Genomic DNA, 27,255 nt, shown 5'->3' on the forward strand with positions numbered 1-27,255 from the left:
CTCAAAAAGCAGGTGCTGGAGGGATGGATCTGTGGTTTCTGCACCAGGTGGCAGTGGCGAATGCCTTTAATCCCAGCACTTTGTAGGAAGAGGCAGGCGGGTCTCTGTGAGTTTAAGGCCAGACTGGCTCCATAAACTAATGGAAACCCTGCCTTGAAATATCCAAACAAAAAAACCAAAAATACCCAAAACTAACGAACAAATAAACAAAACTAGCTAAACCAAGTAAAAAAGCACACACAAAACCCATAGAGCCTGTTCTGTGTTGACCAGTGATACTCCACTGAAGGAAACTGCTTTTCCCTCTTCCAGCAGGTCAGCAGATATCAACCGGATAGAGGTGACACTTGGCGCCCACTTTCCCTTGTCAGTGCTGGGATTTTGTGGGCGGCGTGTGTGCACGGGTGGTATCACGCCTGCTGTGTCTGGAAGACACTGTTCCTTTGGAGTCATCATCGCGTCTGGCTCTCAGAATCTCTCTACCTCCTCTCTGCCTTCTGAGCCTTCAGGAGAGGGCTTGGATGAAAACATCCCGGCATGACTGGATGCTGCCAGGTCTCTCACTGTCTGTACATTGTCCAGTTGTGGTTATTTCATTCTTAGTTATGTGTATGTCTGTAGGTATGTGCACAGACATATGTGCACAGAAGTGGTGGTGTGCAGCTGCTGGGAATGTAACGCAAGTCCCCTGGAGGAGCAATAAGCACTCTTTTTTCTTTTTCTTTTGTATGTTTGTTTTGTTTTGATTTTCAGGACAGGGTTTCTCTGTGAAACAGCTCTGGTTATCCTGGAACTCACTCTGTAGACCAAGCTGGTCTCGAACTCACAGAGATCCACCCGCCTCTGCCTTACCTGGCGCAGGAACCATTTGGCCATCCTTCCAACACCTGCTTCACTTTTTTTTTTTTTTTTTTTTTTTGGCTTTTTCGAGGCAGGGTTTCTCTGTGGTTTTGGAGCCTGTCCTGGAACTAGCTCTTGTAGACCAGGCTGGTCTCGAACTCACAGAGATCCGCCTGCCTTTGCCTCCCAAGTACTGGGATTAAAGGCGTGCGCCACCACCGCCCAGCCTGCTTCACTTTTTGATAAAGTGAAAGCCCAAGGCAGGCCCGGAATTCACGATAACTCAGGCTGGCTCCAACCTTACAGTCATCCTCCTGCCTCAGCCTCCTGAAGAACTGGGAAAACAGGTGTAGTTGTCAACAGGGTTTCTCTGTAGCTTTGGAGCCTGTCCTGGAAGTAGACTAGGCTGGCCTCGAACTCACAGCAATCTGCCTGCCTCTGCCTCCCGAGTGCTGGGATTAAAGGCGTGCGCCACCACTGCCCAGCTTGTACAAGGGCCTTTTCTCACAGGTCTCTGTGACATTCTTTCTCTATCACCCCAGTGCTGGGTATCTGCGGGTGAGTTATATACTTGGTGAGCTGACTGGATTTGGGCAAGACCCGGACAGACTGTCAGGTACCAGACAGAATGATGTCCAGGGCTCGGGAGGGGTAGAGGTCACTCTGTTTTATAAAGGGAGGTAAATGACAGCTAGAAACAGAAAGGGGAAAGGGAACAGAAACAGCAGACAAGATGAAATAGGGTGCAGGGGGCTGCCCGGGCATGTCAGTGCCAGGAGCTCAGGGCTGCCTCCTCCCAGCGGGTCCAGTGCCAGACTGGTGGGAAGCTGGACCAGGTGTGCATGTTCATGAGCGTATCCCACCATCCGGCCACTTAGCAGGACAGGAACCTATCACAGGAGTGATTTTGTGAGCACAGGTCAGGGGTCAGTTTCTTCTGTGTCGGATTTAGTCTGTTTTGGAGGGTCACTTCCAAACCAGCTAGAACAATCTTGTGGGTGTGCTTTTGGGATGTCGGTCTGGGGGTGCCGTTCGGATCGGAGTGTGTGTGTACGGCGGGACCTGGCAGGAAGCTGTCCTGAGATGTGGTGTAAATGTCGTAGGCACCTCGGGACAGGGTTTGTGAGTCTGAGCCGGCTGGAGCATTGTTTGTGAAATTATGTGTGGGGCTCTCACTGTCCTTGTGTGTCCCTGTGAGCTTGTGTGTGTGGGGCTTAATCTGGGTATCTGGGGCGGGGGTGATGAGGTTGTGAGTCCAGGCCTTTGCTCCACGTGTGCATCTGTGCTTGTGGCCAAGTATCAGACTTTGTGTCCCTGTGGCTCACTCAGCAGTAACTCGGTGCACCATGGTATGCCAGTGGGTCAGTCTGAGAGCTTACTCCTTGGGTGTGGGTCCCAGTCAGTGTGTCAGTGTGTCAAGTGTGTGTCTGGCCACCCAGGGTCTGGGCTGTCCCCACGGTGCTCCTCCTGCCCTGGCCAGGCCTTGCCCCGCCCCTCGGCTGCAGGGAAACCCCCCGCGCGGAGGTAGGGGGCGCGGCGCCCGCCTGCAAGCCCCGACTTGTCCCCGGCCGCGGGCGGGGCCCTGGCGTCACGCGGGGGCGGGGCGTGGGAGCGAGCGAGAGGCGGGGCGGGGCGGGGCTGCCGCCGAGCAAGCGGGGCCCGGGGAATCGCCGGGCGGCCTGAGACGCGGCGCGGAGCCACATGCGAGCGGGGCACCCGGGAGGCGACACCAGCGAGTAAGCAACAGTGGTGATCCGGCCGCAGAAGCCGACGGGTCAGTAGCAGCAACAGCAGCAGCCACTGCAGTTATAGCAGCAGCAGCAGCAGCAGCAGCTAGGAGTCTTAGTAGCAAGCCACTCGGCGGGCGCGCCCTCCAGAAGGTAGCGGCCCGCCACCCAATCGCCGTCCTCTTCTGGAGTGTTCATGCCCCCGGGGTGAGTACGCACCCCGATTCCCGAAGTTGCTCACGAGCGACCAGGCCGGGAGGGCTCCCTGGAGGAGGTGGCGGGATGCACGGGCAGAGCGACTGTCTTCTTGCATTCCCGCTGCCCGTGCCCCAATTTTCGTCACTGGGATCAAGGCTGGGTCGGCTGGGCCGGAAGGAAGCACCTGGGACTCGGGGCGCCCGGTCTGGGCGCACAGGTGCCACAGCGGTCTGGCGGGTTTGTTTACAAACAATGGGGTTTGGGCTCGCCCGCGCCCCCTGGTGGCCAGTGAGGTCGGGGAGGAGCGTGGTCCCGGGCTCGCTCGGGTCTGCCGAGTCCCGCTACGGGAGGGTCAGGGTGGGGGGTGGCACCGATGATCGGCCACACCCAGGGCGCGCGCCCGCCGGGGGCGGCGACAGGGGGCGGCGGAGGCTGCGGCTCCCGCGGGCGGGGGCTGCGCCCCAGCAACAGCCGGTTATTGGCCCCGCGCGCGCTGGGCGGGCGGGGCGGGCGCACGTGGCGGCGTGGGGGGGGCTGTGACAGCGGAGGGGTGGCGGGGACCGCGCGTGCGGGGCTGTGGATCTGCAGGTGTCTCGCCTGGGTGTGTGTGCTCGTGTCTGGCTCCCGAGTTTGTGTCCCTACACCGAGATGTTGGCGTTTGTCACCCGGAGGGGTGTCTGCGTGAGTCCTTGCCCGTGTGTCTACGGGGTGGGGTGCACCTGTCCGTTTATGGGGTGTGGGTGGCCACCCCACACACACCAGAGTTGTGTGCGTGTGCTCTTGAGGGGTGACTAGGGGGGAAAGCTGTCACCTGCCTGGTCGTTTTGATGGTGGTGCGGGCGATGTGTGGGGGGGAACACTTGAGCTGTGTTTGTGTGTCGCTTGAGTGAGCTGTGTTGGTGTGCAGGGGTCTCTTCCGAGTGTGTGTTGCGTGTGTGTGCGCGCGCGCGTGCTGTCTCTGGTTGTCTCCAAGACATTCATCTGCTGCACCCAGCATTTGGGATAGGGTGCCACCCAGTGCTTGATCGCTCCCTGGGTGACTTCTGAGTGTCAAGGAGGCACAAGGCTATCTCCTCGCTGAGAATGGATGGCTCCGGGGGGATGATTTAGTCAGCGCAGCGGCAGCCTCTCTGCATGGTGTGTGTGTGTTGGGTCTGAGGGGCTTGTCACTGTGATCCGTGGCTCATATGTGTCATGTGGCTTCTCTCCCTCTCTCTGTAGTGTTTATACCAGTCACGTGAGGCCAGTGTTTTCTGTCTCTGCTTTAGGTGTGTGCTGCTGGTGTGTGTGCGTGAGTGGTGAGTGTGTATATCTGTGTGCGTGTGTTCTGGGACTGACAGTTGGCTATGGTGTTTTGGGGCTGAGAGAAGAGGCTAGACTGATGGCTGCTCCCAGCTGAGTCTGGTCCTCCCCGTGTTTCTGCCCCGCGTGCGAGGTGGGGGGGGGTGATGTATCCGGTTGTGATGACATGTGTCTGTGTATAGCTGTTGTATCCGGGAGCTCAGAGTTGGGGGTGGGTGTGGGTGTTGCACATTCAGGTGTGTTTTGGGATGATGGGTGTGTGCGCTAAGGTGTAGTAGGGGTGTCTGTGTGTATGCATGAGAAGCACGTTGAAGACTTCTGTTTTGTTTCTGTGTGTGACGGCTGCATTGTGGATGGGTGAGTGCGGGCTTGTCAGCATTGGGTCAGTGTGAGACTGATGTAAATATGTCTAAGACAGGAGGAGGGCTCTGGTTGGCTGTGCGTGCATGGCTAAGTGTGTTCCCTTGTGTTTCTGAGTGGACCACCTCACTGGGTCTGGTGGGGTGGAGGTCAAGTTGGACACTTCTGTGAGTTCTCTGATGTCGGAGTTGTGTTCCCATCACACATACACGCACAGGCACACACACGGATCCTGTGTCAGTCCTGTGTGTCCAGGGAGCCCCAGCACCCCTGCTGCTCTCCCCTCTGTTGGGAAAGTTCTCCCTGGCCCAAACCCTGAGAGTCCAAGGCAGTTTGCTTGGAGGGCTTGCCTCTAGCCCCAGACGCAGTCAGTAACCCCCCCCCATGCGTCCATCACCATGTGTTCCGGCCAGGCTGCCCCTGGGGTCACCCCCTCGTGGGCGTGAGTGACCTCCAGGCGGGGTGTCTGCAGGGTGGGGTCCTGCAGCCCCCCTGCAGTAGCCCCGCTGACCTCCCCGCTGTGCCCCGCAGGCTCCAGGGAGCGCCATGGCCCGCGCACGTCAGGAGGGCAGCTCTCCGGAGCCCGTAGAGGGCCTGGCCCGCGACGGTCCGCGCCCCTTCCCGCTCGGCCGCCTGGTACCCTCCGCCGTGTCCTGCGGCCTCTGCGAGCCCGGCCTGCCTGCCGCCCCAGCTGCCCCCGCCCTGCTGCCGGCCGCCTACCTCTGCGCTCCCACCGCCCCGCCTGCCGTCACCGCCGCCCTAGGGGGCCCCCGCTGGTCTGGGGGTCCTCGCAGCCGGCCCCGAGGCCCACGCCCGGACGGTGAGTGCCCACCCCGCACTCGGGGAAGCTGAAGCGGGAGTCGAGCTGAGTGGGGCCACCGGGAGGGTGTGGCCAGTGTGGTCTTTGTGTAGCAAGAAGCAGGAAGACTGAGTGGAAGACAGGGATGGAAGGGCCAGGTCGAGTGGGAAGTCCCTCTTGGAATCTGACTGCAGTTCCCCGAGTTGTAGCCCACGTCCCTTCCAGGGCCTCGGGCAACAGCTGTTTCTCAGCTCCCCTCCCCCATCCCGGGTCCCTGGGCGCCCCCCACCCCCTGCGAGGATTGCAGTAGGAAGGAGTGTGGCCAGTGGGAGGACCGTCACCTCAGGACTTGGGGAGGGCTCAAAGGCCTTTCCCTTTTATTTGAGGCTCTTTGGCACTCACAGGGCTAGCCCGCAGTCCCCGGGGAGGAAGGGGAGGGGGTGGGGCCATTGTGTTGGGAAAGTCCCCCTCGGGGAGAGGGTGAGGCTCAGGGAGCGAAGGGTTAAAGGTCCCCTGCCTGGTGGGCTGTTAACCCTGTGGTGCCCGGCTGCGGGGAATGACCATCTGGGTTTCCTTTCCCATCTCTCCCAACGCCCCCATAGTCTCCTGAACCCAGGGTTAAAGAGAGAAAAACTTTACAACTTTCCCTGGGTTTCAGGACGAGATTGAGAGATGATGAAAACCGAGGCCCAGGACCTGGTGTGACAGGACGGAGAGATAAGGATGAGTGCCAGAGGGGGCGGGGCAGAAAGACTTAATCTAGCACCCCTGCCACCCTCACCCCACCCCCAGTCTTCTTGGGCAGCCCCAGTCTGGCCTTCTGGTCACCAGGCCAATGCCACATCCGGGGGTGTGGCCTCACTGTGGTTGGGCTGGAGTGAGCTGGAGACCTGAGAGTAGTGACTGGGTGGGGTCAGTTGCTGTACCCCTGTGTGACCTTGGCCACTGCTCTGGGTAGGACCTCAGTTTCCCTGTCTGTCAAATAGAGCAGGTTAGATTTGACTGGGTTTTAGAAGAGTACTCAGGTCGGATTAGTTGAGGAACTTCCGCACTGATATGGGGTTTACTAGGGGACTGGCCAGCCAGAGCCACTTCCTCAAGACCCCTTTCTGGGGCTTAGGGAGGGAGTAAGAAAAAGGAATTCTAGAGCGTGTCGGAGGAGGAGAAGGGGAGAAAAGCAGGCCTTAGCTACCTAGGTGCCTCCTGGACGCCTAGGGGCCCGCAGGGTGGGTGATGACCACGCCCCTTCCCCTCTCCCAGGTCCTCAGCCCTCGCTGTCACCAGCCCAGCAGCACCTAGAATCGCCCGTGCCCAGCGCCCCGGAGGCCCTGGCGGGCGGCCCCACCCAGGCAGCCCCGGGAGTGCGTGGGGAGGAGGAGGAGTGGGCCCGGGAGATCGGGGCCCAGCTGCGGCGGATGGCGGACGACCTCAACGCGCAGTACGAGCGGCGGGTGAGTGCAGGGCGGCGGGCAGGTGGGGAGGGGGACCGCACGCCCCCGCCAGATGTGCCGCAGCTGCTGGCCCAGCGCGCGCGAGGTCGCGCCGGGGACAAGCAGATGGGGGTGTGTGGGGGAGGAATCGGATGGAAGCTGGGGTCCGGGATGGGCCGGATAGGGAGCGGAGCCCCAGGCCGGGTCGGAGAAAACTGCTCGGAGCTGCGGCGCGGCCCGGAGTCCGCGGCCGCGGGGACTGAGGGCGGCGCTCGTCGCGGTGGCTCCTATATCCCAGGCTATTTATAGCCGGTGAGTCAGCAACGCGCCGCGCCCGCCCCACCCGCCCCCGCCGAGCTGCGCCCCGCAGCGCCCCCCGCCGGCTGCTCCAAGCCCGCACTCCCAGGCCAGGCCCGCCACTCGGTGTTCCGTGCCTCCCCCCAGTCGCCAGTGGAACCCCCAGTCATCCGCGCTCGCCCCCTCCCATCCCCAGCGTTGTGCTCTCTGCACATGGCCCTTGCATTGTTTGCTGATTGCAACAGGAAGGCAAAAGCAGAGGAGGGAGAGAGAGAGAGAGCCCACTGATGTTGGATGGAGGCAGACCCCTCTCTCGCTCTGCTCCTGGGCCTTGTCCCCGACCTCCTTGTGAAGGGGTCCTCCTCCCAGCCGCGGCTCACTCCCAGCATTTTTTTTTTTCACCCGCTTACTTGCACAGTCAGGGGCGTTGTTTTTTGCTCCCATCCTGGCTCTGCCGTCTTCTAACTGCAGGTTTCTAAAGTCCTCTAACCCCTTTATTGGTTACCCTGAGGACATATGAAGTCAAGTAGCTTGGTTTGGTGGCAGCGTGGCCTGGTGGCAGCTTCCTGTAATCCCACTTACTCAGGGAGGGAGAAAGAAAGTTCAAAGCCAGACTGGACAACCTAGTGAAACCCTGCCTCAAAATGAAGAGGAAAGAGCCTTTGAGATGGCTCAGAGGAGAAAGGCTCTTGCTACCCAAACTGATGAACTGAGTTCAATTCCCAGGACCCACATAGTGGAAGGACAGAGTTAACTCCTGCATAGTGTTCTTTGACCTCTCATGTGCTGTTCACACATATGACACATATATGGCACATATATGATATATGCATATATATATATATACTAAGTGTGTATATATGTACATACACACGTGTATATGCATACATACTTAGTGTGTGTGTTAAGAAGCACTCAGTGGTTAAGAGCACTCTTGCAGAGGACTATGGCTTGTCTCCTAGCTCACAACTGTCTATAAATCTAGTTGTGGGGAATATCTGACTCCTTGTGGTCTCCAAGGGCACACACACATTAAATAAAACTTTTTTAAAGTTTATGGGAGGCTGATATAGCTCAGTTGGAAGCGTGTTTACCTAGCAGACACTAAGCAGTGGGCTCCTTCCGCAGCCTAGAGTGTGATGGCATCTTTGTTGGAGGCCTTAGTATCTGTGGGCCAAGGTCATCCTCAACTACATAACATAGTTCCAGAGAAGCCTAAGCTACATGAGATCAGGTCTCAAAAATAAGTTTTGGGAATTTTTGTTTTGTTTTGTTTTTGTTTTTCAAGACAGAATTCTCACCCTATGAACCAGGCTGGCCTCAAACTCACAGAGATCCACCTGCCTCTGCCTCCCAAGTGTGTCTGGAATTCATCAGTGATGGGCAGGAGGAGTCTCTTTCCAGGAAGCCCTTTTCTAGCATAAATATACTGACTTCTGTCCTTTCCAAGAGACGTCCTTCTCTGACTTGACCCATGTGCTCATATCTCCAGAGTGAACATTGAGTGCTCCCAGCTCCCCCTGACTTAGATATGATTAAATAGAGCCACTAGTGAGCTCACAAAGTGAGACCCACCACCTTCACCCTCTCACCAGCAAGGGTGAGGAGGAGGGCTCAGGACACCCCAGCTAGTTGTGGGCAGGGACTCCACTGGGTCATCAATCTGACATCTGTTAAGTGGATTGTATTCTCTGTAACCAAGGGGGTGAGCCAGGTGCACCTGCTTGGCCATGTACCCAGTAGAGGAACCAAATAAAAGCACCATTTTTCTTTTCTTTTCTTTTCTTTTTTTTTTTTTTTTTTTTTGAGACAGGGTCTCACTAAGAAGCCTTGGCTGTCCTGGAATTTGCGATGTAGACCACCAAGCTGGTCTTGAACTCTCAGAGGTCTGCCTGCCTCTGCCACCCAAATTCTGGGATTTAAGATGCGAGGCATCACACCCAGCTTGCTTTCCTTTTCTCTTTTCTTTTGAGACTGAGTCTTACTAAATTGTCCAGACTGGCTTTGAACTCATGCTGTAGCCCAGGCAGGCCCCCAACTTTCTGTCCTCCTGTCTCAGCCTCCAGAGTAGCTGAGATTACAGGCCTGTGCCATCACAGAGGATTCTAGAAAGCTGGGTCACATTTTTATTCTGCCACAAGGTCTCACTGAACCCAGCCCTCCTAGAGGCACCTGCTCTAAGCCTTGCCAAGACTGCAGGCTGTTCCTTACTCATGTCAGTTGTTCTAGACATGCTCAGGGTCCCATTGCTGCCTTCCATGCCCCACCAGCCTTTTGTTTCTTTGGTTTGGTTTTCCCCGGAAGGGGCCTGCAATCTAGCACAACCTTAGTAATCCTCCAGCCTCATAAGAAGGTGCTAGGGTTTAGGAACGTGAGCCACCTGCGAGCACAGGCTGCGATTCAGCCTGCCCCTTAGTGTCCTGTGATTGGAAGGATGACTTTATCTGAACAACAGGAGGTGTATGGGTGTGGATGTCCCGGCAAGCCAGAGCCATTGGCTGCTTTGTGCTAGGCTCTATGCTGTGATGATTCTGCCGCTGTCCTGGGAGAGCTGGGAAGAAGGTTGCAGTCAGTCTTGGGACCAATCCAGAATCCACACCTTTTGCCCCCTCACCATACTGTCCGCAGGTCCAAGCTAATTCCCGCTTCTCTCTCTCCCCAGAGACAAGAAGAGCAGCATCGACACCGCCCCTCGCCCTGGAGGGTCATGTACAATCTCTTCATGGGACTCCTCCCCTTACCCAGGGATCCTGGAGCCCCAGAAATGGAGCCCAACTAGGTGCCTACACCCGCCCGGGGGACGTCAGGGACTTGGGGGGCAGGACCCCCTCCGCCTTCTGACACCCTGGCCAGCGCGGGGGACTTTTTCTGCACCATGTAGCATACTGGACTGCCAGCCTTGCCTGTCCCAGGGACGCGCAAGGGAAGCCACTCGAGCCCAGGCAGCCTGGGTGCACTGATGGAGACTTAGGGGACCCTGGCCTCCCGAAAGCCAGGGGAGGGAGGGCTGACGGACTCATGGTGACCGAGGGGGTGGGGACCGAGCCGCCTGCCTCTGCCGCCCACCACCATCTCAGGAAAGGCTGCTGGTGCTGGCTGCCCGTTCCAGCTGCAGGGGGACCCTTGGGGTGTCCCCAGTGCGCCTTCACTTTGGGCCTGGCCTCAGGCCCCTGGTGCTTCCCCCCCTCCTCTTGCGGAGGGGGCCTGTGAAGAGCATATGAGCCAAACCTGACCACTAGCCTCCTGGAGCCAGAGAATGGGGGGCATGTGACGGCCTCTCAACCCAGTGCCCAGCCATCTTCCCTGAACCGCCGGCGGGCGGTGACCGATGCCTGCCTCACCTTCATCAGGGGGTGTCCAGGAGGGGTCCAGACTGTGAATCCTGTGCTCTACCCGGGACCACCCCCTCCCCAGTCCCCATCCATCCCATTGCATAGGTTTAGAGAGCGCACGTGTGACCACTGGCATTCATTTGGGGGGTGGGAGATAGTGGCGGAAGCCACCTCAGCCTTAGTCCCCAGGGCAAAGCGCTGGGGGGGAAGATGGGGAGTCAGGGAGGGGGGAAATCTCAGAAGAGGGAGGAGTCTGGGAGCGGGGAGGGATGGCCCAGCCTGTAAAATACTGTACATGCACTGCTGTAGATATACCGGAATGGATTTTCTGTACATGTTTGGTTAATTTTTTTTGTACATGATTTTTGTATGTTTCCTTTTCAATAAAATCAGATTGAACAGTGGACACTTTTTTTTTGCTAGCCTTACCTGTGAGGATACAAAAGAGATAGGGACTCATGAGCTCTTCAGGGGTAGTCATTCTAAAAAGCAAGCTGGCAGCTACTTAGAAGGCCTGAGCAGCTAAGAGATATCAAGTCTTAAAAAATGTAATGGGAGTCAGGAGGTGGTGGCTCACACCTTTAATCCCAGCACTTGGGAGGCAGAGGCAGGCGGATGGATCTCTGAGTTTGAGGTCAGCCTGGTCTACAGAGTGAGTTCCAGGACAACCAGGACTGTTAAATAGAGAAACCCTGTCTTGAAAAACCAAAAAAAGTAATGGGGAGGGGAGGGGCAGCTGGAGAGATGGCTCAGCAGTTGAGAGCACTGGCTGCTCTTCAAGAGGATCTGCATTCAGTTTGCAGCACCCACACGGCAGCTTACGATCTGTAACTCAAGTTCCAAGAGAGCTCTGATATCTGGCCCTGTGGATACCTGGTATGCACATAGTGCACATTACCTGCAGGCCCAACACCCATATACATATAGTTTAGAAAGTAGCAGGAAGGCTGGAGGTGTGGCTCAGTGGTAGAGCCCCTGCCTAGAATCCCCCAGTGAGGGGCTGGGGTGTGGCTCAGTGGTAGAGCCCCTGCCTAGAATCCCCCAGTGAGGGGCTGGGGCGCTGGCTGATTCAACAATGCATGAACACCTGGGTTCAGTTACCTATACCGAGAAGAGGAAAGGCTGGTTGAGAGAGCCAGACAAATTGTAGCTACAGAGCTGCCACCCACTGCTGTAGCCTTAAGAGGGTAAACTCCAGCCAGCTGGGCAGTTGTGGTGGTGCACACACCTTTAATCCTAGCACCTGGGAGGCAGAGGCAGGCGGATCTCTGAGTTTGAGGTCAGCCTGGTCTACAGAGTGAATTACAGGACAGCCAGGGCTACACAGAGAACCACTGACTAAAAAAAGAATGACAGAAAATAGGGCAAGGTCCTTGCAGGCAAAGGGTCTAATGCTCTATCCTTCTTTATTCCACCAGGTGAATGATGTAGTTGGTCTTGAGAGTTACTGCATGAATGAATGAATGAATGACCTATAATTTAGAAGTCTCTGTTTCAAGAGCTGGGGCTCAATGGTTAGGAGACAGTCCCTGTCCGACCTGGACCAAGTGGGAACTAACTTCCTCTGGGGCTGGGAGTGACCTAAGGCCAAGCAGGCTGCCCGCCCAGCCCTGGGAACCCACAAAGCATTATTTTGAGGAAGGGGAGTTTTCCCCACTAGCTTCCTGAGAACCGGCCGGGTTGTCTGGGAGCCCTCTCCTACCTCAGCTTTTGCTTCTCCCACATAAAGTGGCTGAATGGGGCTACAGCGAGAAACCCTGTCTCAAAAAACAAAGCAAACAAAAAGAGTAGTTCTTGTTCTTGGGTTCAGCTGGCAGCTCACAACCAGGGGATCAGACTTTCGACCTCTGCACACTGTACACACGATACACAGACAAACCTGTAGCCATCACATTCAGACACACAAACATGAATCCTTTTTTTTTTTCTGAGACAGGGTTTCTCTGTAGCTTTGGTGTCTGTCCTGGAACTAGCTCTTGTAGACCTCGAACTCATAGAGATGCACCTGCCTTACCACTGGGTAAACAAGATCCCTGGTTGAGCCTAATTGTGTGGTCCTAGGTCCTAGCAAGAGACGCTATCTAAAAAAAAAAAAAAAAAAAAAAAAAAAAAAAAAAAAAAAAAAGGAGCAAGAGTCCATTTTTCATTTTTTTTTTGTTGTTGTTTGGTTGTCCCCCCTCCCCCCCCCACTGCCCTCCAGGAACTCACTTTGTAGACCAGACTGGCCTCGAACTCAGAGATCTGTCCGCCTCTGCCTCCTGAGTGCTGGGATTAAAGGTGTGTGCCACCACTACCTAGAAGTAATGCATTTCTTTATTGCAGTTCTAGGGAGGCAGAAGCAGGCATATCTCCGTGAGTTCAAGACCGACCTGGGAACACAGTGGGTTTCAGGACAGCTGGGGTTGTATAGTGATACTGTCACAAACACACATTCTCCAAGGTGGTGGCTGATATAAACCCAAGTACTTGCTGATGATCTCTGGATCCCCAAACTATCTGCTGACCTGCAGAAATATGACATGCTATGTGCATGCTCCACCACTGTCCTATTTCTCCTATGGAAGCATAAAAATAAATAGATGATCCTACCAAGAAATGACACACAAAAGCAAGCTTGCCCCCCCCAACACGAACAAGCTGACACACCTTCACACACACACACACACATGAACAGGCTGACACACCTTCACACACACACACACACACATGAACAGGCTGACACACCTTCACACACACACACACACACACATGAACAGGCTGACACACCTTCACACACACACACACACACACACAGGCCGACACATCTTCACACACACACACACACACACGAACAGGCCGACACACCTTCACATACACACACACACGAACAGGCTGACATACCTTCACACACACACACACACACACACACACGAACAGGCTGACACACCTTCACACACACACACGAACAGGCCGACACATCTTCACACACACACACACGAACAGGCTGACACACCTTCACACACACACATGACATTTCACAAGTTGCTGGATTGATATTTGTCCTTCCTTTCTGAGGCTCCAACTGCATGTACTTACGATGTTTGGGTGCTGAGAATTGAGCCCCTGGCCTTGAACACCAGTTTACTTTTTTGGATGGTGTTTCACAAGCTGTTAGGTTCTTTTTCACACTTGTGTGTGAACAACTTGTAGGATTCAGTTTTTGTGCTCTACCATGTGGTCATGGGGGAACAAATTCAGATCTTTAAGCTTGGCTGCAAGCTTAAAGTTGAGCCATTTTGCTGACCCTTCTCATACTTTCTCTGGCTGCAGAATTTTCAACTCAGTGATTCTCACCTCCATCCTATTATGTCTACTGAGTACATTTTTTATTTTTGGTTTTTCGACACAGGTCCCAGTAGTTATGAAGTCAGTCCTGGAACTCGCTTTGTAGACCAGACTGGCAGGAACTCAGAGAGATCCAACTCAACTGACAGGGACCCAATTCATCTGCTTGGCTGCACTTAACTTTACCTGTTGGCCTATCTTGCTGGCCCTAATTTTATTTTTTAAATGTATGTACTTAAAACATATTTTGTCTATATGTCTGTCTGTACATCACATGCATGCCTGGTATTTGCATGTTAGGGCTCAGATCCTCTGGAACTGGCTGGGGTTACAGATGATTGTGAGCCACCATGTGGGTGCTGGGAGTGGAGTCAAATCCAGGTCCTTAGCAAGAGCCAGTTTGTTAACTCCTGAGCCATTTCTCCAGCCCCATAATTAACATATTATTCTTAAACCCATCACACAAAGTGAATGACTGAGGCATAGTCATTTGCCCATGGTTGAGTCGGGGTGGGTGGAACTTGGCCAACTAGATGGCTTCCCTCTTAACAGTTAGGAGGGTAACCTGGGGTGGGGTGGGGGAAGTGTGTACAGCCAACACATCCAGAAAGCATCTCATGTGTCTCTCCAAAATCCTGAGTTTAGCCCTGAGGACAGCTGTTGGATTTATGAGCCCAACAGGCTGCCAGTGCCTGCCTGATGCAGCGAGTTTGTTTTGGTTATTCTTTGAGATGGGTTCTCACCATGTAGCCCAAGCTGACTTTGAACTCATGATCCCGATGCCTCAGAAACTGCTGGAAATATAGGACTATATTGCTAACACATGGGGCTTCCACTGAGAGTTTGAAGACAGAGCTTGTGAAATGACTCGGGAAGGTAAGCTGCCTGCTGCCAATCATGATGATCTGAGTTAATTCCAGTACTCAAAAAAAGTAAGAGTTGACACAATACTGCCACTAGAAGGGGTAGCTCAGATAAAGGTGTCTTCCCCCTTGAAATCCTTCAATTAGGTAAAGTGCCCCACAAAGATACCCAGTTGCTTGGGTTTTAGTTAATTCGAGATGTTCTCAAGTTGACAACTAAGAATAGACACACTATCTCATGTCAGGTTTAACTTCCAAATGAAAACAACAACCAAGTCATAATTACACCTAACTATCCTTCCAAACAACTGAAAAAGCATAAATCTTATGGCTTGTTTTGATATAGGATCTGTGTACTCCCCTGCCCTGGCACTGTGTAGATCAGGCTGACCTCTAACTCAGAGGTCCACCTATCTAGACAACTGTAAATTATAAATTTTAGTTTGTCTGACCTCAGAATGAGCACTGAGGCATGTGTGCCTACCTAACACTCAGTAAATGCATAAAAAGTATCTTTAAAAAGTAGATAGCTAGCCAGGCGATGGTGGCGCACGCCTTTAATCCCAGCACTCGGGAGGCAGAGGTAGGCGGATCTCTGTGAGTTGGAGACCAGCCTGGTCTAGAGAGCTAGTTCCAGGACAGGCTCCAAAGCCACAGAGAAACCCTGTCTCGAAAAAACAAAAAACAAAACAAACAAACAAAAAAAAAGTAGATAGCTAAGTCTGAGCATGCAGGTGATAGTTTTTGCTTTATTATTTTTGGTTTCTTTGGAGACAAGGTCTAAGTAACTTGATCTGGAAGTCACGATTCTGTTTCCACTTTCCGGGTTCTGGGAGTAAAGGCACACACTATCATGTCCAGTCCTGTGGGCGCACACATTCTGAGCAGCTGACCCCTCATTCCCACTACCTTGCCTCTCATCATCAGATCTTCTGTCCCAAGAGAGCTGTGCACCTTCCAGAGGTTCTAGAAGCCACCACTTTACTGAAAACCTTTCTAGAAACTTAAGGATATCCACTTCTACAATGTACTTGTAATCTGGAGGTATGTACACAGAATTTGAAAGATTAGTGATATTTCTTGCCTGGGGCTGGCAGTGTCAGATTCCCCAGAGGGCCTCTTGAGTGAATCAGTCCGTTATCTAGTCACAAGCTAGAAAGTTCAAGAGTATCTCTGCTCCCCCTTGCGACCAAAGCTTTACATTGCAACTGGAAAAGTGTCATTTGTCTTTCACACAGCAGCCCAGCAACTTGGCTGCACTAATTAATGGTGCTCAGAAAGGGATCTGCTCCAACAGGGTCCCACTGCAACAGGCACGAGTATGAGAGAAGGTGGAATTGTGTGTTTTGTACTCAGGATCACCCGCTTGACCTCACCATTACCACCGAGGGTGGCCACCACACAGGCAGAAATGTAAGCCATCTGTGCATCCTCCGGTGCAGCCAACTGCTGCATTATCAAGAGGGTGCTGAAAAAGGAACAAAGGTGGCAGCACCGGGACAGAAAGGACCTCTGAAGTATGAGAGTGAGATCCTTCAGGTTTGGGGAAAGAGGGAGACTAGCAAACCACAAATTTTTAGAACAGAGGAAACAGGCAAGTTTGACAGAGTTATGACTTTATTATCATTCCCCACAAACACCAAGGGAATCTACAAACTAGAGACAACAAGCTGTCCCACCCCCAAGAAGACCAAACCAACTCAAGCCTCCCACCGGAGGACCTGGGTGCCCAAGATGAGGGGACAGTCACCTCTAACTCTGGAACACAACTTTTATTATATTTTGAGACAGGTTCTTAGTACACTTTGTAGACCAGGTTGGCCTTGAAACTTACAACAATCCTCCTGGCTCTGCAACCCATTTTATAGGATTACAGGCTTACAGGCTTACATCATGCCCCTGGCACCAAATCTGCCTTTTTAGAAATAAAAATTTGGGCTGAGAGATGGCTCAGCTATTAGGTTAGGTTCACAGGCTCACAACCAAAAGATAAGAAATGAACAGTTCCACTAAGGCTTAGCTTGTAAGAAAGCTGGGTGACAAGAAAGACTCCCTTTCCAAAGCCCAGGCTACACCCTGATGAAGGTTCAGTAACCGAAGGCTGTTCTCCTTCAGGCTTTGGCAGAAGAGCACTTGCACTGAGTTTCAAAAGCTCTGGGCCTCATACCCCCGCTGAAGGCCTTCTCCTTTCTGTTGACCTACGGAAAGAACGAAGTCCAGAAGGTTCTAAGAAGCTCCAACAACACGAAGCATGCTGCTCTTTGATGGTGATGGTACAGAGCCCGGCAGGTCCCTGACAGTTGGTAGGATGGAAGCAGGATACAGTCAGGACTACTTGTTCTAGGAAAATCTTTGTCATCCAGAAATGCCTTCTTGGGAAGATAGCAGGTGGCAAGTGGGCTTGGAGCACACACACCGCTGGCTCATTTGGGACCCAGACACTCCACAACTCCACTCCCCTTCATGCCATCAAAAAAGAAGAAATTGTTGTGAGGAGGGTCCCGTTGAGACAGGGCCTGAGGAGAGACAAGAAGGCTCAGCTTCAATGTTAAGAGACACACCAGAACAACAACAACAAATTGACAGGCCTTCTAAAAGTGGACTGGGTAAAATTAAATAAAAATTACAAATAAGGACCAAGAGGACTCTGGGTAAAAGCTTCTGCTAAGCCTGATACCCTAAGTTCAATACCTGAAACTCCCATGCGAGAGAGAACCAATTCCTGCAAGTTGTCCTGTGGCGGCCACACGTGTTTTCACGCACCATTAAAAAAGAAAAACAGTGCTTCAATAACCACGGCACAGGCCTCCACCTTAGCACGTACATCTGTGAGTTCAAAGCCAGATAGTCTACATAGTACAGTCGGACAGTGAAACCCTGCCTAAACAAACCAAACCAAATAGAAGCTTTTTCTAAAAAAAAATATTTATTTATTTACTTACTTATTTATTTATTGAATATACAATGTTCTGTCTGTGTGTATCCCTGCAGGCCAGAAGAGGGCACCAGACCTCATTACAGATGGTTGTGAGCCACCATGTGGTTGCTGGGAATTGAACTCAGGACCTTTGGAAGAGCAGGCAATGCTCTTAACTGCTGAGCCATCTCTCCAGCCCCAAATAGAAGCTTTTTAAAGCAGTGTTCCTCAACTGTGGCCTGGCCCTCTTTGTTCCAGGAGTCACTGGCATGTCTGGAAACATTTGACTGCCACCCCTTTCTTGGCCCCTCCTCAGGGTACATTCTCAGTAACAAACAGGAGCTGTTGCTACCAAGGGCATGTGTGTGTGTGTGTGTGTGTGTGTGTGTGTGAGCACTATCGGAGGATGCCATAAACAGAACCCTGAACCCAAGGTAGAGGTGACCCATATGTCTAGGCTGGTCTCATCTCCTGTGCTGCCTGGGTCAGTGGTTCAGCCTCCTGAGCAGGTGGAATTGCAGATGCTGGTGCTGACTTGACTCATTCTAACACAGGGTTTGGAGTGACTGCTGCTTTCACTACTGTCTCTACCAGGGATGACTGAAGGCTAAAGTCTGCCAGGACAGTGATGGACGGATGGAAGGCAGGAAGGGAAGGAAGGAGGGAGGGAGGAAGGAAGGGAAAGCTGATCTGCAGGACTTTCACACTTGCCCTCTAACTCCTCCTCTGTACTTTTTATAGGTGTTCAGAGAGAGGGCCTCAGATGCAGGCCCTCCTGCCAGCTGGCCAAAGTGTTGTAAGCAGAGGGAGTGGAGGGGATGAAGGGACAGGGCACAGGGTGAACATGGGGCAAAAGGTAAAGTGCTTCCCTAGCAAGATGGGGTACGAGATTCCAAACACACCCAGCAACCAAGAATGTGGAGTGCACTGACTGTCTGGGGTAAACAGAAACAAGATGCTGAGCAACAGCTGTGCCAGCAGGCAGGAAGGAGGGGGCAGCACTAAGACAGGGGTGCGCAGAAGCCATCATCAACAATGGCTCCAGGCCACCTCCCCCAACCTCTACTCTACTCAACAGGACAAACAGTGGCAAGCTAGTCTCTGGACAGGTGTTAGGGCGCCATCTGCAGGATAGCATCTGAAGAGATGCTGAGCTCCCCTGCTTCTAGGGCTGTCTAAGAGTATAGAACCAACTCCTGCAAGCTCTGTCTAGAGTGTAGAAGCAGGTGAGACTTGGGCAAGAGAGCCAGTCAGTGGGAATGAAAAAGCTTACATCCTCCTTGATCTGAACTTTACTTGCAATCCCAGCACTCAAGAGGCGAGGCACAAGAACTGCTAGTTCAAGGTTGACCTGAGTTATAGATTGAGACACTGCCTGAAAACCAAAAAAACAAAACAAAACAAAAAAACCAAACCAATAGTTTCTAGGGACTGACACTGAGGTCTTGGGAGTGACAAGCACACACTTTATACCACTGAGCCCTAAAAAAGACAAATTTAACAAAGTTTGGCAAATATTGAAGTCTCCAAAGGAAATAAAATCCACTTCAAAGTCTGCCGATGTTTTAGCAACCCAAACATTCCAGAAAGGCTACATTAGTTCCCAGACCTAGTCCTCCTTTGTAAGGTATTAACTGCCCATAACAGGAAGTCACAGGTCACTGTAGAACCTCATGTAGGTGCTGGCAGAGTATATGCTCCACAGACACTGAACTAAACCTTTGCTACAGATACCCACAGCATTTGGAATAAACAGGGGACGCCCAGACACCACTGTGATGGATGCAGGTTAAGAGCTCGGGTGTTGGGAGTCTCTTCTGCTTTCCTCTTAGACTGGGATCTCCATCTAACCACGCCGCTGATAGAGCAGACAAACTGGCAACAATAGAAAGCGTCTGAGGCCACTAGCTAACTGGCGCGTGGATGAGTTGCGTAGAAAGTCAAGGTATGCATCAAGGCTGAGGGCGAGAGTTCAGGCAGCTCTGAGGCAGCCCGTGGCTCTGTTAGTGTGTAGTCAGGGTGCTGGGGTCAGCGGAGGGCTCCATAATGATTTTACCTTCACAATTTCCTGTGCCAAGATTCCTCCAACCACAGCACACACTGGAGCCATCTCAGAGAAGCAGTACCTAGAAGACAGACAAGTAAAACATAGCACCAGGCCAAGGGGTAGGGGGTGTCAGTCTGGGGCTGTCCTGGATAAAAGTCCTAGCCAGAGATAAGTGCTAGAACTGGCATCCAGGCATGAAAATTAAATCTGACCCCAGGGGCTCCTAAAAGGGTGGGAAAGACCTTTACTTTGGGAAGCAAGAATTCCTTCACATGATTTTTTTAAGTTCGAGGAAAGACTATATCTGTGCTTCCTAAAATAAGGCCCCCTACAAATACCAGATGTGTGAATGCCCCTGCACATTCTCGCAATTCTCTCAGCACATGGGCTGTGTATTCTTCTGCATGCTATTCCCAGAAGCATGGGCAAGCAGGCTGTGTTAACATGCCAGAAGACGGGAAACACAGGGTATAGCACGAAACCAGTAGAACTCTCCTAGAAAGCAGTTTGGGCACTCAGGACAGATCTCAGAGAAGACTGTCAGCTAACCCCCCAAATTAGCATTCTGGTGTCCAAAACACCTTCAGTCATAGGCTCCCAAAGGAAGCTGCCCAGTTAGTTGCTAGACCACAACAGAGGGGTCAGTTAAAGGAGCAAACAGAGGTAGCAAACCCTGACCCTTTTACACAAATAAACATGCCTTCTAGACATCTTTAAAGGCATACCACTAACATACATATAATGTAAACTCAACTACCAACAACCATTTTGTGATCTGTTAAGGCATTTTGTTGTTGCTTTTGGTTTTTCGAGACAGGGTTTTTCTGTAGTTTTGGAGCCTGTCCTTCAACTAGCTCTTGTACACAAGGCTGGCCTCAACCTCAGAGATCCACCTGCCTCTGTCTCCTGAGTGCTGGGATTAAAGGTGTGCGCCACCGCCACCCAGCCAGTAAGTGCTCTTAACATTGAGCCATCTCTTTGTCCTCCCTTTTTAGTGTTTTGAGATGGTAGAGTGTACTAAGTTGTCCAGGGTGGTCTTAAACTTGCCATCTTCCTGCCTTTGTCTCCTGAGCAACTGACATTAGAAGACATGCTACCACACTCAGCCAGTTACAAACAAAAACCACTCACACACCTACATTCTTGCATGTTAACACTTCACAGTATTTTGCTTTTTTTCCTTCTTCAAAAAGTACTGTTTCTGGCTGAGTTTGGTGGTGCATGTCTTTAGTCCTAGCAATGGGAGGCAGAGGCAGGTAGATCTCTGAGTTCTAGAACAGTCAGGTCTACATAAAGAGCATACAGGGCTGGAGAGATGGCTCAGAGGTTAAGAGCACTGACTGCTCTTTCAGAGATTCTGAGTTCAATTCCCAGCAACCACATGGTGGCTCACAACCATCTATAATGAGATCTGATGCCCTCTTCTGGCATGCAAGCATACATGGAAGGAATGCTGTATTGATAATAAATAAATAAATCTTTAAAAAAAAAAAAAAGAGCATACAGACATGAAGACCTGAGTTTAATCCCTAGCAACCGTGTGAAAGCTGAGCATGGTGGAGATGAGAAGACACCTAGGGTTTTCTGGCAAGCTAGTTTAACCAATCAGCAAGTTCCAGGTTCAGTGAGAGACCCTGTCTTAGAAACATAAGGTAGAGAATGACTGAGGAAGAGATCCCGAATCAACCACTGGTCTCTATATCCAAGTGAAGACATAGGTAAGGCATCTACCCACAGACATATAAACCTGTCAGTTGGGGCTGGAGCTGTGTGTTTAGTGTATTTGAGCCCTTTAAGTCAGTCTCCAGTACCAAAAAGAAAAACAAAAACAAAATAAACAACAACAATAAAAACAAAAGCAAAAAACAAACAGAAAATTCCAAAAAAGTTCACATAGGATAGTCTGGGCTGTTAAGATGTTGAAATAGTCACTCTAGAGTCCTAGTCAGCCTAGAAATCAAGTCAGTGCTCTTCCCTCCGCTTCAAAGGTATGTGCTGAGATGTCTGACGACAAGAACAAATATTGCACAATTCCACTTACATGAGAGCTTTAGGGCACAGTGCACTGGAGGCCCCAGGAGCTGGGAGGAATAGAATAAGGAATCAATGATGACGGTTGTACAACAGAGAGAAAAGAACTAACGCCAAGGAATAGCACACCCATAAATAGTTAAAAAAGAGTTGGGAGAACACTTGCTGCTCTTCCAGAGGAACTGGGTTCTATTTCCAGCACCACACAATGGCTTATAACTATTGTTTATGGGCAAACAACAACAACAACAACAACAACAACAATCTGTTATTCCCAGTTCCAGAGCATCTGGCACCCTCTTCTGGCTTGTGTGCTCCGGCACACACAGTACAGACCATACATGCAGATAAAACATCCATATGCATGAAGTATAAGTAAATACAATAAAAAAATACTAAAACAAAACAGAAGTTAGAATGAGGACCAGGATGATGGCTCTGGGTAAACCTGCTGACCTAGAGTTCAATCCCTGGAACCCATGTAAGGGTGGAAAAAGAACATACTCCACAAGTATACTCTAATCCCCACAGACACACTATGGCATAAGTCCCCTACACTTCCAGCACCACATATTAACACACCTGAAATAAATTATTAAAATGGCCAAACAAAAAAAAATTACTATCAATTTTACTTACTCCCATTTTTATTTAATAATGTGGCATGCCACAGCATTGAGTGGAGGTCAGGGAACAATTTGCGGCCATAGGGTCTAACTCAGGTTGACATGACTGGTGGCAAGTGCTCTACCCCCTGAGATGGCTAACTCTGTCATGCATACTTTACTATAAATTTGTTTTGACACAGGATCTCATATATAACTCAGGCTAGCTTCAAATACATCACATACTGGAAGATGGCTCTGAACTCCTGATCCTTTTGCCTCTGCCCACTAGAGTGCTAATTATTATTATTTCCTTCTGGTTTTTTGAGACAAGATTTCTCTGTTTAACATTTCTGGTTGTCCTGGAACTTGTTCTGTAGGTTAGGCTGGCCGTAAACTCACAGCAATTTGCCTGCCTCTGCTTCCCAAGTACTGGGATTAAAGGTGTGAGCTACCACTGCCCGGCCAGAGTACTAATTAAAAAAAAAAAACCCAACAAGTCATTTTATACATAAAGTTATGAATGCTTGTTTATGAAATGCTGACACTATAACCACATCCTAATAAACTAAGTGAAAGTTAACAGTTAAACATCCAGGCAGCACAATACCACCTTGAAGTACAAGTAACATAGATCTGTTTAGTACCGTAAGTAGGTCGTATTATGGGCTGGAGAGATGGCTCAGCATTTAAGCATTTAAGAGCCTTGACTGCTTTTTCAGAGGACCCACTTCCCAGCACCCAAATGGCAGCTCACAACTGTCTGTAAATCTAGTTCTAGGGAATCTGACACCTTCACACCAATGCACATAAAATAAAGTTAAAGCAATCATAAAAAATTCTTTAAAAAATAGGTTTTATTACGGTATACTGCAAAGGGACAGTCGAAGAATATCCACCATATTTAAACAGTAGAAGAAAAATCTGTGAGGCCAGACCCAGAAATGTTAGCAGCAGCTGAAATGAGTCTCATCAGAAAAGCATTAAGTCTCTTTGAGGAGATAGCACTCAAAACAAGACAGTGAACGGCACAGACCAGACGAAGGACAGAGGCACAAGCATAGCTGTCTCTCCTCAGCAGTATCAAGCAATTTGCAAGGGGTAGTTCAGTTGAGAGCGGGAGATCCATTTTTTCTCGCAGCCCTATTTTATACCCCAGGCTGCCAGCAGACAGGCTTCAAGAGGCCTCTGAGCATTTCTTACTTAGAAGGCAATAGAAGCAGCTGAATACACAGAACCTAGACAGGGAATGTGGTTTCCACAAGGGGAGAAGAGAAGAGCCAGCCAATAGCTCATTAGGTCATGTATGGCCTGTCCATTCTGGGAAGTAGAACCTTTAATTCCATTGCCTGGTGAGCAGCCAGTTCATCATCCTAAATGCTCAAATTAGTCAACTGGCTGTATGCTCACGGTCTAGCATCAAAGTTGCCACTGACTGCCTGGGTCAGGCACTTCTCCAACTGTGTTAGAGAAGCTTGGTGGAATCGAGTATTCCTCAGGTTGTGAAGTACAAAGCAAGCAACGCCTGCTTCTCATGTTCTGGTCCTTCCCAAAGCAGAGTACCAAGCTTGTGGTGCTGCCAGCCCTGTTCTTATAGTCTCACTCTTGCAAAAGTACCTCAAAGACTGCTTCCTAGCTTTGGAGGACAGCCATGGTTACGTAAGGAGTTAAACATTCCCTACATAGGTGATGCTGGCTAGGATGGGTATAAGAAGTCCAGGAAAAGAGAAGGCACTAGGAAGAAGGAACCTTCTGACAACTGTTTTGCTGGGAAGAACCTGAAAGGAGTATGGGCTACCACGGTGAGATATGGGGTGACTTCAAAACTATTACTGACACAGACCTTGGGCAGAGCTACGTACTGTGGCACACACCAGTCATCTAAGAACTCACAAAGTCACAACTCAAAAGAGGGTAACAAGCCGGGTGGTGGTGGCGCACACCTTTAATCACAGCACTCAAGAGGTAGAGGGAGGCGGATCTCTGGGAGTTTGAGGCCAGTCTGGTCTACCAAGTGACAGGCTCCAAAGCTACACAGAGAAACCCTGTCTCGAAAAACCAAAAGAGGGTAACAATGACAACAAAATGTGAAGCATGTGACTGTATCTCTAGAGATCATTTCTTTCCTTAAATAATGGGGAAATAATCAAGAGACAAACATAGCTGAGCAGAAGAAAAACCTCTGTGCATGGATGTCGTGACTGCACTTCTCTGAGCTTCCAGTCCCTCACCTACAAACTGCATTGCTTTGAGGATTAAGACAGATTATGAGCTCACTGAGCAACTGCCCTGTTGTCAAGAGCTGTTCAGAAACCGCAGCAAATAAACTGTGCTCACAATTCCTAGGGCTACAGCTTGGAGGCTCAGGAGTTGGAGCGGGGGCAGCAGCTCAAGTATGCAGAAGACAGCAGAGCTACCTGGAAGGAACTTGTCTACAACATCTCTAGCCTGGCTGTGGAACAGCAGGAGACTGCCAGGGCTAGAGCGTCCCAGAGCCTGGACACTAGATCTGAGGTTTCTGCTAATATACTACTACTACTGCTGAATGATAAATAACTACCACAATATCTACCAAGTGACCAAACACACCTTTAGAACCAGCAACTCCCTCCTTATTCATCCAGGGGCTGAATCTGGACAGTATATGATTCAAGGAGACATACTACAGCATTACATAGCTAAGGCTGAACACATGGCCAGCAAGCAGGGGGGCTGCAAAAAGCTAAGTGCTCCACATGCTGGGATCTCCCACCCTGTGACAGGCAAGGAAATGATGCACCAACCAATGTTTCACACAGGACATAGGTGAGACAGAAAGGCACAGAACATGTTAACAAACCACATGGCACTCAATTTCAAACCACATGAAAACCAAACCTACAAGTCTTCACTTCTCTCGTAGTGTTGGTTATAACACTGGCAGGTGGTTTATGCAGCTGGCAAATGTGGCACAGGAGTCCCCTTTGAGGCTTTGGGTCTCCATAAAGACAAACACCAAAACCAGATGGCTGCCTGTTCTGATACCAACCTGACAAAGTCATCGGGAAGCAAGTCAGGACTGACACCCAGCGAGTCAAGTACATCATTTCGTATCTGTAGCAGCAGCTCTGCATCCTCGCTGTAGCTATCAGAACTGGGATCTCTCCCTTTATCTGTGCGGAATTTCAGCAGCACTGGGAAAGGAAAAGGGGGAAAGGAAGGTTAGACAGCCAATCTTATAATGAATGCTCTGATCTTACTTCAAAACCTCAAACAGAAGGAAAACCCCAAATGTCTTTTCTTCTTGTATTCACCTATAGGAAATAATAAAATGTGGGCCAAATGAAAGGTAATACACGTTTCATCCACCAAACAAATGAGTCAGAAAGGCAACTACAGCATTACAACAACTAAATTTTCTGTGACAAGTGCTTGGAAAGTAAAATGGGATCTGATCCAGGTCAAAGTCAGGTAAGGCTTTCCTGAGGAGGAAATAAGTAAATGTGCTTGGGCAGAAGAGGCCAGCAGAGGCCCTGTTACGACCTGGAGGAGAGGTCAGGGTGGGAGGCCTGTATTCTAGGCATCAGTTCAAAGGGCTGCTTAAGCCAGAAAGAATAGCCAAATACTCATTCTGCAGAAAGGCAGGTTACTGCAAACAAACCTCCCTTAAGCCGGGCGGTGGTGGCGCACGCCTTTAATCCCAGCACTCGGGAGGCAGAGGCAGGCGGATCTCTGTGAGTTCGAGGCCAGCCTGGTCTACAAGAGCTAGTTCCAGGACAGGAACCAAAAGCTACGGAGAAACCCTGTCTCGAAAAATCAAAAAAAAAAAAAAAAAAAAAAAAGAATTTGGGGCTAGAGAGATGGCTCAGTGGTTAAGAGCATTGCCTGCTCTTCCAAAGGTCCTGAGTTCAATTCCCAGCAACCACATGGTGGCTCACAACCATCTGTAATGAGATCTGGTGCCCTCTTCTGGCCTGCAGACATACACACAGACAGAATATTGTATACATAATAAATAAATAAATATTTAAAAAAAAAAAAAACCTCCCTTAATACAAGAACCATACCAACCTCCAGGAACCAAGGAAGCAGGGGAAAGGTCCCAACCATGTCTTGGCGCCAGGTTTATGTACAAGGCTAGAACTTAGTCCAAATGAAACAACAATGACACGAACACTTTCTGCTGCTGCTGTACCTGGCCCCATCCATTACCACCTGCACACTTCTTCAAGGGAGAGTGGTCGCAGGGAGTCATAGTTTGCTCCAAACCACACAGAGTGTGTCAGAGTGGAGATAGAAACATGTGAATCTGCTTCTTAGACTCAGTCCTGGGTGCTCTAGGGAGCACTTACATGGACAGGTACTTTACTATTTGCTAAGTACACACATTGAAGTCTTAGCCTTTGTACACCGAGGAAGAGATTGGTGAATTACCCCACAGGGTCAGAGGCTGAGCTATTTAAAATTGTTCTGGGCTCTTAAAAATACAAGCATTTGGAACTTGCCCCAACTAAAGAACTATTCCTTTTTTTTTTTAATTAAGATTTTTAGTGATGTATAGGTGTGTTATCTGCATGTGGGTATGTACATGTGAGTGCCGGTGCCTGTGGAAGCTAGAGGTGTCGGATCCCCTGGAGTTACAGAGGGCGGAGTGACCTGAATTGGGTGCTGGGAACCAATCTCTGCTCCTCTGATAGAGCAGTAAGTACTCTTAAACCCTAAGCCATTTCTCCAGCCCCAGGTTTTTTTGTTCTTCCTTTTTAAGCTCATTCTATTATCCTGAGACTGACAGCTTGACAAATGAACACCCATGACTAGAGCCAGTTTCCAAGAAGCACAAACTCTATTTGACCGGCCTCAGAGGCACTTATTTGGTGCCACACAGACCTGGGTATGAAAGTACACTAGTGGGTATCTGGAAAGCTTATGGCTGGGGCAACATTCATGACAGAAAATTCACAAAGCCAATGGTCCTCCACCAATGTCAGAGCAGAATTTGGAAATGTGTTCCAAGTTTTCCAAGAAAATCATAAACCATAAGAGCCCAGGTAGAAGAAAAGACTATGGTTTCTGGGATGTTTCCACTGAATAAAATATCGAGTTTCCATTTCTCTGGCAACTCTCATGGAATTACTGCTTGCTCAGGGTATTGTTTGTGCTCTGGTATGTCAGCCTCTCCAAGGGCATCATTAAACCCCTTAGTG

The 27,255-nt window shown here is 50.6% G+C and overlaps 2 protein-coding genes across 5 annotated transcripts in view; one reads left to right on the forward strand and one right to left on the reverse strand.

Moving 5' to 3' along the window:
* The first annotated feature begins 2,488 nt into the window (after positions 1-2,488).
* On the forward strand, positions 2,489-10,689 carry Bbc3 (BCL2 binding component 3). 3 transcript variants are annotated; one of them, XM_041653894.1, is made up of 4 exons: positions 2,489-2,774; positions 4,959-5,247; positions 6,487-6,677; positions 9,616-10,689. In XM_041653894.1, the coding sequence occupies exons 2-4, from the start codon at positions 4,974-4,976 to the stop codon at positions 9,730-9,732; spliced, it is 582 nt and encodes a 193-aa protein (XP_041509828.1). In that variant the 5' UTR covers positions 2,489-2,774; positions 4,959-4,973; the 3' UTR covers positions 9,733-10,689. The 3 variants fall into 3 exon arrangements, with proteins under 3 accessions (XP_041509828.1, XP_041509827.1, XP_041509829.1); XM_041653893.1 differs by lacking the exon at positions 2,489-2,774 and adding an exon at positions 3,328-3,446; XM_041653895.1 differs by lacking the exon at positions 2,489-2,774 and adding an exon at positions 3,334-3,366.
* A 5,365-nt stretch (positions 10,690-16,054) lies between these two features.
* Sae1 (SUMO1 activating enzyme subunit 1) overlaps positions 16,055-27,255 on the reverse strand; it is a 55,336-nt gene continuing 44,135 nt past the window's right edge. The window contains exons 7-10 of one of the 2 annotated variants that reach the window (XM_041654937.1): positions 25,101-25,245; positions 19,446-19,515; positions 17,164-17,206; positions 16,055-16,988 (exon numbers count right to left, since the gene is read on the reverse strand). In XM_041654937.1, coding sequence (XP_041510871.1) covers positions 16,942-16,988; positions 17,164-17,206; positions 19,446-19,515; positions 25,101-25,245 — 305 coding nt within the window. In that variant the 3' untranslated portion in view covers positions 16,055-16,941. The remainder of the gene's footprint in view (positions 16,989-17,163; positions 17,207-19,445; positions 19,516-25,100; positions 25,246-27,255) is intronic. The other variant, XM_041654936.1, reaches the window with a different exon arrangement.

This window comes from Microtus oregoni, unplaced genomic scaffold (assembly GCF_018167655.1).
Source record: "Microtus oregoni isolate MIOR12 unplaced genomic scaffold, Mior012 000006F_ref0000085, whole genome shotgun sequence".
NCBI lineage: Eukaryota > Metazoa > Chordata > Mammalia > Rodentia > Cricetidae > Microtus > Microtus oregoni.

Excerpts from the sequence above, each read along its gene's own strand:
- Bbc3 (XM_041653893.1), top strand. The coding sequence starts at position 3,414 with ATGTTGGCGTTTGTCACCCGGAGGGGTGTCTGC. Across the intron at positions 5,248-6,486 it reads CCGAGGCCCACGCCCGGACG|GTCCTCAGCCCTCGCTGTCA; the intron begins GTGAGTGCCCAC and ends CCCCTCTCCCAG. Across the intron at positions 6,678-9,615 it reads ACGCGCAGTACGAGCGGCGG|AGACAAGAAGAGCAGCATCG; the intron begins GTGAGTGCAGGG and ends CTCTCTCCCCAG.